Source organism: Cygnus atratus, chromosome 2, assembly GCF_013377495.2.
Source record: "Cygnus atratus isolate AKBS03 ecotype Queensland, Australia chromosome 2, CAtr_DNAZoo_HiC_assembly, whole genome shotgun sequence".
Lineage (NCBI taxonomy): Eukaryota > Metazoa > Chordata > Aves > Anseriformes > Anatidae > Cygnus > Cygnus atratus.
In genome coordinates this window covers 66,199,230-66,212,088 of record NC_066363.1, presented here as the reverse complement: position 1 = coordinate 66,212,088, position 12,859 = coordinate 66,199,230, and the positions used below count along the sequence as shown (strand labels likewise).

At 38.9% G+C, this 12,859-nt stretch overlaps 1 protein-coding gene across 1 annotated transcript in view; it reads left to right on the top strand.

The window, feature by feature from the left end:
- The window catches only part of SUSD5 (sushi domain containing 5), a 44,225-nt gene extending 40,297 nt beyond the window's left edge, over positions 1–3,928 (top strand). Inside the window, exon 5 of the mRNA XM_035568863.1 lies at positions 1,668–3,928. Coding sequence (XP_035424756.1) covers positions 1,668–2,950 — 1,283 coding nt within the window. The 3' untranslated portion in view covers positions 2,951–3,928. The remainder of the gene's footprint in view (positions 1–1,667) is intronic.
- The last annotated feature ends 8,931 nt before the right edge of the window (positions 3,929–12,859 follow it).

The following is a 12,859-nucleotide window of genomic DNA, read 5'->3' as shown; positions in this document are numbered from 1 at the left end:
CCCAGCATAACTGCTTCACTTTATGGCAGTCCCAGCTGCTATTCCAAGAAAAATACCTTTTGCTAATACTCATTCTGTTCTTGCACCTGGCTTAAGCTGTTCTGGCAAAAAGTAAGCTGGTGTGAGCTGTATCACCGCTAAGTGGTTTTTGGTCAGACTGGTTTGACAATATTTCTAATCTTTCTTAAGAGTAGACCAAATATGGCTCTGCCAGAAGTCTGGGAAGGAGTCTCCAAGGAAAATATGACTCATTCAGAAATTGAGGTGGGCCCCAGATGAAAATGTGATTCAAAGTTGGTTGAGCGTAAAAAGACAAAAAAAGATAAGGCTTTATGAATGTTTTGTAATGCAGCTTCTATTAATTTCTTGTTTCCCCTGTCATGCCCAGTTTATTGCTTTGCTGTCTTTATAAAAGACTAAACACTCTCTGAAAAAGAAAAATTCTCACCATGAACCTGTTTGCTTTATTTTCCATATCCCAAGGCACTATTTTCTAGGACTTTTAATGCCAGCATAAATCTCAGAAGTTACATCAACTTTCTATGGAGTAAAACTGGTGTGAGCTGAAAATCAACCACCCAGTCTAGCTTGGAAAATTTTTCATTGGGCTAAGGCTTAGAAGAGTGGAAGAAATATAAGTTACAATGCATTATTTCATTCAAATTCAAACACTTAGTTCCATGCTTTGATTTGAAGGCTATTTTGCTAAGAGTGTTAGGTCTGGCAAGCCGTGGGGAGTATTTCTAAATCAAACTCAAACTTTGTGATGAATCCAACTCTCTGTTGCACTCTGTGTTATGTTTTGTTTTGTTTTTCCCTTTTTTATTCTTTCTTTCTCTCTCTCTCTCTTTTGGTAACATTCAGCTTCTTAAAATAGGAAACCCAAGAGAAACAGACAGTATTATCTTGATATCTAGGTGTTAGAGCCAGAGTTTTCTACCCTTGAAGCTGGGGGTTCAAGCTTTCTTTCTCTCTCCAGATGAAGAAAAGCAGAATGCAGTGTCAGTTTTGGTGACAGGGGTCTTCCTTGGACAGTTCTGAAAAGCTCTTATGGAATGAGAAATATTACTCTGCTCACTTGGCCCCAAGTGCCCTATCCCTGCAACACCAAGGTCATTTCAGGAAAATACTGTAATGATGAAAAAGTGAACACTGAGTACTAAGCACAATCCTGTCTGAAAACAGACGAAGTTGCTGTAAAACTTAAAAGGTTTTATCTTTAAAAAAGTTCAGTTATTAATTGATTACATTTTACTATGCATTCCTCTCCACACCTATTTATTGCTTGAAAATGATGAAAATTTGTCCTCAAGTCTGGAAAAGAGTCATGTTAGGGAGAGTAAATGTTTGAGAAAACAATAAGCAACTGAAAGAAACCTCTAACTAAATCCTCTAACTAAGTTATTTATATACATTTTTAAATCTGGAAAGACAAGATGTTAACAGTTAGCATTGACACCTGTCATAATTTTTAAAAAGTTGATATTGACTATCAAGCTTATGGAGGAGAATTCCCTTTTCAAATAAACAATAACACTGAATGAAAAATCCTGTCTAAAAAATCACACCTCATTGCATCTTTCTTTACAGCTGTTTTAACAAATGATTCCAGCACTTTTCTGAAGAAATCAAATGTTGGATTTTATTTTATTTTTTAACTTTTCTAGATGAAACTGAGGCACACATTGACTATGAAGATAATTTTCCTGATGACAGATCAATACCAATTGTTGAGAATGAACATGCCAATGGCAAAGAGGAAATTGAGCAGGAACAAGAACAGCCTTCCTTCAGTAAGAAGCCAGAGGAAAGAAGAACTGTAAGTACCAGAGGGGTTACTCATGACACAGATACTTCTGAAAAAGGAAGCAGGGTACCAACTGAATCCCCTGTTTCACTCCTAAGCCAAAAAAATTTGTTTTGGTTTCCATCAGAGGCTTTCAGTGAGCCTGAATCAGAGAAAGAGATAGATGATTCTACTAAAGTACAGTTTTCTGAGGGTGATAACCATATTGGAGTGAAGACAGTCTATGATGAACCTGGTACCAAAATGTTTTATGACAGTGAGGACTTCCCCATTGGACCCATTCTCACAACTAATGATACAAAGGCAGAGATAGATAGAGTTGCCATTACTGATGAGTCTTGGTTAGATGGCTATCCTGTAACACAACAAGTGGTAGAGGATGATGAAGAGGAGGGGGATAAAGTTGATGGATCGATGGGAACAGAAGAAGACATTGTCCTCACAACTGACCAACCAAATCATGTTGAAGTTAGAAAATTGGACAATGGTAGCCCAGTTCCAGAGAAAGGTTTAACACAAATTGTGGCAGCAACAACGAGGATAGATGATGAAGGGGCCAAAGAGACACCGGTACCACCTACATCAGTGGGCGGTCTGGAGGACTTAAGTGTGAGCAGAGGTTATGATGATGCCGCATGGGACCACCCAACTACATCTCTGGAAACTGTGACTCAGGAGCCCAGTACAACGATGCTGTTGGACATAAGCAGCCTAAAAACATCCATGTCAGAAACCTCTATGATAGTCAGCCCGTTTGATCACACTACCTATGAAGAAGCAAAAGGAACAACAGCCTACCCAATGCAAGTAGCAACCACGGCACCAGCTCCAAATATCATTACTGACACATCACCCCAGGAATTAGCTGAGCAAGAAAATCTCACACAGGGCCTTGGAGAAAACCCTGTCCCCACTTCTGAACCTTGTGAGGGAGAGGATTGCCCCAAGTCAAGTAAAGGTCCTATCATAGTGGTAATTGTGATTCTTCTGTGCTTATTACTGGTTGCAGCTGTACTGGCTGTATGTTTTTTCAAAAAACAGCAGCAGAAAAATTCTGTCTATAAACTAAATGGAAGGTGTCAACCCAGGCATCACTGCTACCACCACTACCACCACCAACACATTGAAATGCAGAAAGTCTAACCAGGGGTCTTTGGGGAGAGATGCTTGATATCAGAAGAAAAACATATTGATACTAGAAGGATCACATGACTCTTGGATACTAAAATTCAGCAGTGCAGAAAGCAGAAAAAGAAAGCTAAAAGAACATAGAAGATAGAAAAGATTTCATCTGATTGAAATCGCAGTTTAGCATATCTGACCTGTCAGAGCTAAATAATCTGTATGTTTTTATCACAAGAGTCTTTGGGAGACAGCAGGGCACAGTTTGCTTGCTAGTGCATCTACAATTAGTTCCTCTTTTACATTTTGCTCCTATTAATTGATTAATTTTTGTGTTACCTGGTTATAATCTAATGGCAGGGCTGGTCATGCCTTCTTGGACTATTCTCAGTGGAACGGGGAAAGAAGGAGGAAAGGAGGGGAGAAGGATGTTTTTGGAGCAACCACACACTTGCTGTTTGTTCCTTTTTGAGAACCTGACCAAGTTTGTCAGGATAAACCACTGTAACGAATTATTGCTTGACATGTCTTTAAAAGAAGAACTATTTGCTACCATACTTTAATGGATAGTATTGCAATGATTACTAAGGTACTTTTCTTCAGTGTAATGAATTTAACAAGCCAAAAGTGTTGGATCGTTATGATATTTTTATGAAAGGTGTTCTTTTAGCCTTAGTGAAGAAGTGCCATTCTTATACTAACTTTTTATAGAAATGATGATGCCTCCCTGGAATTCAGAGAATACTGCAAAGGCCATACTTCCTTTAATGTCAGCAGGAGAGGAGTCAGAGCACTTTTGATTTCAGGTGTTATGATGAATAGCCTCATATTACAGAGCAGACAGTGATGAAGTACTTTGCAGGGGAACCTAACCTGAAGCCATTCGCTTTTCTGAACGATAGCTACTGACCAAGATTTTGAGTTTTAATTCACAGCCAGTAGTACCTCTGGCAACTGAAGCTACATGTAATATTTCTGCCATATGAGTTCTGTGGAATGACTGATTTTCACCATTCTGCTCTTTCGTCAGCTGAAGAGGTGTCTGGGGTGGGCAAAGATCGGTGATGGGAGATGGGCAACTGTTTTGAATGCTGCTTTTTGTAGTCTTAAAGGTAAAGTGAACTTAGGAAAGAGAGGAATTGCGTCCACTTGACAAAATGCAAAAAGTTGACTTTTATACTGGGTGTTTGCATAAAAACATAGAGGCTTTTCCAACAGCATGTTCCATGTCAAACAGTTTTGAAAATAACTATGGATAGAGAGGAAGATGGAGGAAGATGTTTTCTAGAATCCCTTCAAACAGTTCTGGTGTGATTAGTATGAAATATTCTTCCTTAACTTTCTGAATGAAAAGGAGAAAGACTGACAGCTCTGAATAATCTGCAGGTCAGAAATGAATTCATCTGCCACTATGTTGTACAACCTTAGCCAAAATGCTCGAGCACTTAACACATCAAAATACTAATAAAAGGTGACTTGGTGGAGTCCACCCAATTTCATGATCTGCCTTGAGTCACAGTAGCAATCACCTCTAACTCCATGGAAGTTAGTTAACTTTATGAAATGGAGTGCAGAATTTGGCCCGTCATGCATCAATGCATGCATCCATCAATCAATCCCAATGCTGGTAAGGAAAACAAAGATTTTTTAAATGACAGATATACAATATCTTGGAGAATTTGTCCTCAGCGTGTTAAGAGTTGAATCTAATTGCCTGGCAAAAGCCACAATAATCAAAGAACAACAGAAACTGTACAGATTTGTAAATACTGTGTTCTCTGACATATGCATGACTTTATGCTTTTAATGCATTCTAAAATATGAAATAACCTAGATTTTCTGTTGTAAACTATTTTTTTAATGCAGCAGTTTTTAAAAAAGCAATGGATTTAGCACTAAGGAACTTTATGGACGCTGTTAACTCAACTAAAACATACTGTGTTTAATCTTATGGAAATATGCTGAAAATGAACACAGGAACATCCATTAAAATATTTTTTAACTGAAAGGTACAAATGTGTGTTACAGTTCTGTGAAGTATTATCCAGAATGAAAAGTCTTTACTGTTTGTCTCAGGAACTGAACTGTAAAAATGAGACTCAGAATATAATTACAAACACAAACTGTACAGGGATCTTATTTGAGACACAGAAATACTTGTTATTCATGAACCAGAAGAAAATGTACATTAACACAATGCTTTGGAGGTATTTAAATAAAAATCAAGTTAAAGAAAAGCAAAAGGAAGCAGTTGTGTGTGTTCTTGTGCAAATCATCCAGTCTACCTACATATTTATGGAAAAAAAGACAAGTCTGTCACTTGGATAATTCTTGTAGAAGACACTTTGATATTAAAAAATTAGCTGAAAAGTGTTCAGCTTAGGTTGCTCTTGCATTTCTGCTCAGAAGAGCATCCACCCCCATGCAGCAGCATCTGCATGTACTCACGGTTTTTATTTTACTAGAATGATTCATGGAGTTTGGGGAAAAAAAAAAGAGAAAAAAAAAAAAAGAGGGATAAACAGTCCATGAATGATACATTAGACTTAGACCTCCTCTCTTGTGTGAAACTTGGCTGGTCAAAGACAGTAGGGATGGAGAACAACCAATACAGCACAGTAAGTACAAAATCTGAAGATGATAAGGCCAAAATACAGGGATGAATTGCTCAGTACAGGCAGTAAGAGCTAGAAGTGACGGATGTGGGTTGAAGTTAGGAAAGGAAGAAGTAAAGGTGGAAATATCAGGCATGATTTTATGATGATATCTATTCATTAAGAGATGTTGTCCTGTGATGAAAATCATGTATTATACTCTTTTAGGAAAGCCACATAGAGCAGGATGGCCAGAGTTAACTCACCAGCACCAAGACTATGATACTCTACCTCTCCTCTCTTTTCCTTTGTCCACAATTACCTATTAGCTGGGCCAGGAGATCATCTCCTGCTGCATCTTGCACCATCCTGTATGAATTTGCTACCAGGCAGGATGAGAAGTGATGCTGTGACGAGTCATGTTAAAGCTACTGAGAGTCTTCACGGTAGCCAGCCTTTCTCTTGGTGGTTGTTTGGGGTTCCAGACCTTGGAAAAAAAAGGTGTTTGCTCCCCTTTATACAGAAACATTAGAATCACAGATCTTATGTGTTTGGTAAGTTCTCAGCCTGAAATCCCCTTCTTTATTTCCATGGTTATCCTTGTATTTCCTAGATAGGGGATAATATACAGTTTATTGCACTGTACTGGTTTATTGCATACTGTACCTCAAATTTTATTGTGTTGAGGATCTGTTGTTGCAAGCATTGAAGCCAGCATAGATTGATTTTTTTTCTTCAGTGAAAATAATTATTTTTTTAATATATCCAGTAATTTGTAATGCTAACATAATACTACCTGTGAAAGATCATAATAGGTAGCCATGAATGACAATTTTAAAAATTAGTTATAGCAAGAAATTATTCAATAGTTGTAAGACTTGTTAAACTACAGGGTTACCACCAGTTCAGGAAGATACATAAATGTATCTATTTAAGATAAGTTATAGTGAGAATGAGACAAAGGTAGAAAGCCCCAATTTTTCTTCTGTAAAGTTAGTCACATGAAGTTACAGCTCTGACCCCCATATTTCCATTTGAAAGTAAGAAATTTCAATGACTTTGCAAAAGAACTAATCAGTAAAAAGACATATTCATTACTTTTTGCTGCTTAAAAGGCCTGCCTAAAAGCTACATCAAAGGGAAAAAAGTTAAAAATACTAAAAGAAAACTTAGAAACTTTTTTTCTACCAAAAAAAAAAAAGGGTTAGCATTTATAAACTTAACAAATTCAGAACTCTCTACAGAATTCAGTTTCCATATATCATCAGTACTCTAAGGAGAGAGAAGAGGGGAGGGAGAAGAGATGGATGTCTAAACCACTGAATATTTCCTTGCCAAAAATAAATAAACAGGTATCTATTTATTTTAATATATTTTTTCTAGGCACTGAAGAGGACTTAAGATACAAAACGTTGGTTTGCTGGGGTGTGCAACCCAACTTACTTTGGCTATTTCTTACTTAACTTCTTTTTTGTATATAGCTTAAACTCTCCACACTAGGTCATTCAAGTCTTGAGTCACCAGAAAAAAGAAGTCGCTGTTGAAAGTATGGCAGACAACCAAAAGCTCAGACAGCTGCAATGAAGGATTAGTTGTGGGTTTTTCTCACTGCCTTGCTACAAACTGCATCACAGCTCTATGTTCAAACATTATTAAATGGGAATGTTTTCTCTGGCTCCAACTACTTCTCCCCACAGTTTAAGTATTGAATTTTTTTTAACTGAAGTATCTTTGGTTTACAGCTCACATTAGAACTTAAAAACATATTTCCATAGTAGCTGGCATATGCAGGCAACTGTTTATTCTCAGTACCAGCCATAATAAACACTTGTACTTTTATAATCCAACAAATCTTTGACTAAGCACAACTCCGTTTTCAGAGCTGTAAAATTTGCATGCTATTTAAACCATTTTTTCATGAAGACTCTTTAGAAAATGAAATATTTACAAAGTCTTCCTTCACTATCGGTAAGGACCAGTAACTAACTGTGAAAAACATGGCAAAATAGGATGAGTATTAATTGCAACAATGTACTGAGAAAAGGTCTTGTAAAGCCAGACATGCTATATGATTTTCAGAGGAATAGATTGTCTTTTAGAAACAAGCTTTTAATTTGATCTAGAACTTATTCTGGCAAGTGTGAAAAAACGGCACGTCCTTGGTCAGATGGGATGGGCTTTCCACTTGAATTGAGAACAGCATCCGAGTAACTTTTAAATTTATATTTTAGCATTCCAAAGCAGTAAAGCTCTGGAAAATGGAGCAATTTGAATTCTCTTTTGGCTCATGTATTGTCAACAGAATTAATGAAGTTCTGATTGCAGAATCATTACTGTGAATGAAAAAGCCCAGCACAATGTTTGAATTCCTGTTGAATTCGCCAAAACTGATCATTCTAAAAGTATTTACTATTTGATGTTGACTGTATAGGATATGGGAATCACCGAGACACAGCAAGTATGGAGTCTGAGATACTGTTTTCTCAAAACTGAATCAAACCATACTTTGAGTAGAATTACTACTCCCTTCTTTCTTTTTTAATGAATATTGATATTTATGAGGATGAATTATTAAGAACCCACTAACACATGAATAATTACTATCAGTAAAAGCAGGTATTAATGTGAAAAAGATTACATACTAGCACAGTCTGTCAGATACATTGATTTCCAACCTGCAATTCTTTTCTTTTGCCTTGACTTTGGTACTTATAAACAAAAATTGTCCTGACAGCCAGCAGTCTTATCCTTCACATAACCAGGTATCCATATCCACTTGAGTGCACTACGGCATTTGTGACTCAGTTTAATCTTAAGTTTTCAAGAAATACCACATCACGCAGGACCCCCATCCAGCAGAAGATCGCGTAAAGGATTACATACAGGCCCTTGTGTTAGCCATCTGCCAGAAGTCGAACTTCATCCACCTTTAATCTACAGCTGTTGACTGAATTACATGCTCAGTATATGGCAGGATTATTAGGGACTTGATTGTGGGCAGCAACGGAGCATCAGATGCCAACAGCAGCTACAGAAATAGCCAACTTTGTTATTAGAATTGTGAGCAATTATTAAGAAGAGTAATTGTTCGACTCCCCAACAAGCAATACTACCAAGGAGGTTGATAGGAGTTTCATCTCCAGGGCCAGCAGACACGCAGTACCAATGCTGTGTCCAGTCACACAAACACAATGGCTTCAAAAGAATGATGCTTCCCTGAGCACCAGCCTCATGCTGTAGACCTTGTCAAAAAAATAAATGGAGCTAAAATGTAAATATCCTATTCAGATATGCAGAAGCTGGTAACATCTGAGGTAGGCAACTCACGATCGCAAGAATTTGGGGTGCAGAATGGAGGCAAGAACCATGTTTCCGCAGCCTCCCAAGAAGAGTTGACAGGATCAGAGAAGTGGAAGAAAAGACACTAATTTATTTCTGCCACATGTAAATGTTGGCATTTAACAATAGCAGCAGCGAAAGGAAAATCAGTTGAAAGAACCTGAGAATGCTGAAAAAAGCCACAATAAATACTGAAGAACTGGAAGAGGAGCTATTTCTCATTAGAAAAGAACAAGGGTTTGAGAACTACTTGTACTAATTAAGATTGAACTGGCTTGGGACCATATGGAGTGGAAATTAAGAAAGCCAGAAAAAATCTACAGACACTTGATCAAAATGAAAAAGGGATCACAGTGCCATGTTAGAAGGCCACAAGAATATCAGTTGCCTACTCAAGTTAAACGGAATGGTAAAGCACGTCAGATTTAATGTAGACTTAAGAAAAATAAATCATTGCCTAATGGACATCTTAGTAAATCATGAACTCCCCACCCGAGAATGCACAATGGCAAGGGATTTCAGCTGTAAGCTTGAGAGCTGAGGAAATGACTGAACATGAAAAGAGATCAGCTAAGGAATCCCTAAAGACAGAATCACAAGTTCACAAGAAAATTGATAACACCTGAGGGACTTGCAATGGTTAAATAACTGTTTGATTAAAAAAAAAAAAAAAGGAGGGTTCATAGGTGCTAAATGTATCCCCAGTGTAACCCATTGAAGTCAAATGAATCTCTAAACAGGTTAACTTTAGTGCCCAGTATTTTACTGGTAGAATGAAAGTATTACAATAATTTACCACATATGGTGATTAAAAAAAAACACGAAAAGTGAAACTGTTACCCTCAGTGTTGGAGAAGGGAATGGAGCTATTTAACTGGAAAGAAATAATTTCGCATGGAAAAGCAAAGAGATTCTGGAAACTGACTTTGTGTTGTCTCATAATTACTGTCATATATTCTACTTGCTTCACAAACAGGCAAAATCTATTTAGAAGCTTTCTGCATACATGCTACTATGCACAAGGTGCATAGTTCTGGAAAACCTCAGGCCTGGGAACTTGAAGTACCTGTCCTGAAGGTCTTTACAGTACCCTGGTTTTGCGCTGTAGTATCTACAGACAGCATGCAAGAGTTAGGGCACTGCAAAAACAGTCAGAAAAGTCTGTGCTTGGCAGAGCTCCTGAGTCAGTTTGGTAAATGATAAGAAAAAAGCTAACTAAAAATGTTATAAAACAAAGGCAATTTAGATGGATACTTCTTTCCCTGACCAGCTCCAAGTCCTCTAATGTCAGGATTCCTGGATTCAAAAGCTAGGGTAGCAAAGATGAAGCTACAGGTGCTCGAGAGAGTCCAGAGAAGGGCGACGAGGCTGGTGTGGGGTCTGGAGAACAAGTCTTACGAGGAGCGGCTGAGGGAACTGGGGTCGTTTAGCCTGGAGAAGAGGAGGCTCAGGGGAGACCTCATCGCTCTCTATAGGTACCTTAAAGGAGGCTGTAGAGAGGCGGGGGTTGGTCTATTCTCCCACGTGCCTGGTGGCAGGACGAGGGGGAATGGGCTAAAGTTGCGCCAGGGGAGGTTTAGGTTGGATATTAGGAAGAACTTCTTTACTGAAAGGGTTGTTAGGCATTGGAATGGACTGCCCAGGGAAGTGGTTGAGTCGCCATCCCTGGAGGTCTTTGAAAGACGTTTAGATGTAGTCCTTAGTGATATGGTTTAGTGGAGGTCTTGTTAGTGTTAGGTCAGAGGTTGGACTAGATGATCTTGGAGGTCTCTTCCAACCTAGACGATTCTGTGATTCTGTGATAATTTTAACTTCAGTAGTACAATTCCTGAGAAGGAAATCTGGAGCTGGTCTACACAGGTTGGAAAGAGAAACAAAAGAAGCCTCCAGAGCAGTAACCTTTGTTTTGAACACACATACACCTCAAACAAGAGAAAACAAGACAAATTGGAGAAACTACCCCAGCAGTATATTGTAATATATGTATTTCATGGTCAAGTGATTGTTTACAATTAACTGCTTGTAAGTTTTAAAAGCAAAGTTAAATTATTGCATAAAATTATAATAAGTGGAGTCCCAATATTGTATGCAACAAGTGTAAGAAAATCAGATACATCTGCTTTATACAGCAAGCCAAATTTTGGTCTTATTGCCACAACTGCAGCTGGATGAATTTCCTAAAGTTAAAAGGATCTTGATAGATTTTCACTTTGAGAAGAAAATGGTCTTGCCACTGACTTCATCACATTAGTTGTGATTTATATTAAAGAAGCCAAAAACTCCTATAGGATCTTACAAAACACACATTTTATAATTTAAAAGGTTCCATTGGATGGATGGTTGCATTCAGAGTTCCAGTAATTGGCTCAATGTAAAGATGGATACCAGCGATGAGTAGTGTTTCTCAGGGGTTGGTATTGAGACCAGCACTATTTAACATCTTTGTTGGTGACACGGACTGTGGGATCGAGTGCACCCTTAGCAAGTTTGCCGACGACACCAACCTGTGTGGTGTGGTTGACACACTGGAGAGAAGGGATGCCATCCAGAGGGAGCTGGACAGGCTTGAGAGGTGGGTGTGTGAACCTCATGAGGTTCAACAAAGTCAAGTGCAAGAGCCTGCATCTGGGTTGGGACAATCCCAAGCACAAATACAGGCTGGGTGGAGAATGGATTGAGACCAGCCCTAAGGTGCAGGCCTACGGGGTGTTGGGTTGATGAGAAACTCGACATGAGCTGGCAATGTGCACTTGCAGCCCAGAAAGCCAACTGTATCTTGGGCTGCATCAAAAGAAGTGTGGCCAGCAGAGCAAGGGAGGTGATTCTCTCAGTCTGCTCCACTCCTGTGAGACCCCATATGGAGTAGTGCATTCAACTCTAGGGTCCACAGCTTAAGAAGGACATGGACCTGTTGAATTGGTTCCAGAGAAGGGCCATGAAGGTGATCAAGGGGTTGGAGCACCTCTCCTATGAAGACAGGCTGAGGGAGTTGGGGTTGTTCAGTCTGGAGAAAAGGCTCTTGGGAGACCTTATAGCAGCCTTCCAGTACCTAAAGGGGAACTACAAGAAAGCTGATCAGGGACTCTTTGTCAGGGAGTGTAGTGACACAACAAAGCGTAATGGATTTTAACTAGAAGAGGAAAGATTGAGATCAGGTATTGGGAAGAAATTTATTACTATCAGGGTGTTAAGGCACTGGACCATGTTACCTAGAGAGATTGTGCATGCCCCAGCCCTGGAAGTGTTCAAGGCCAGGCTGGAGGGGGCTTTGGGCAACCTAGTCTGGTGGGAGGTGTCCCTGCCCATGGCAGGGGGGTTGTAACTGGGTGATCTTTAAGGTCCCTTCCAACCCAAACCATTCTGATTCTATAATTGCTGTCACAGTCTAGAGGACACTTTAACCTGTGGATTACCCTTCTTGCTCCCTGTATATGCTCAGTAGCATACACACTATGCTTATGTACCATATGTAAGCTATTGGATCAACAACTCAGCAAGACAGTTCATGTTTTTTGCAACTCATATCCACCCAGCTGAATTCGGTCATAATGGAAATGAATGCTTTTATCTCCTTAGATGTAAAGTTAAACAAACACCTTGCAGGTTTTGGTCCTTAAAAATGAAAGAGGAAAGTAAAGGATGAAATCCTGGATGCTCTAAGGTCAACAGGATTTCTGCTCTTCAGTACTCTTGTGCACTAATTCACTACTCATCTCCCATACATCTACAGGGCCTTCAAAGTACTTCTATATAGGACTCTGCCACGTAGTTAATAAAAACGTCAGGAATTCACATGCAAGTATTTTTTTTATGATTCCACCTAAAATTGACTCAGTTTCCACCTGGGCTTCTTTTTAAATGAAAAATAGTTCCATCACAATAAAAAAAGAAACGTGCAAACTTTTTTCTCCAAAAGAGAATATTAAACACATAAACCATCATTATCTTATACAAGATTGGCCTCATCTCACACAGGAACCACAACTAGTTTCAACAG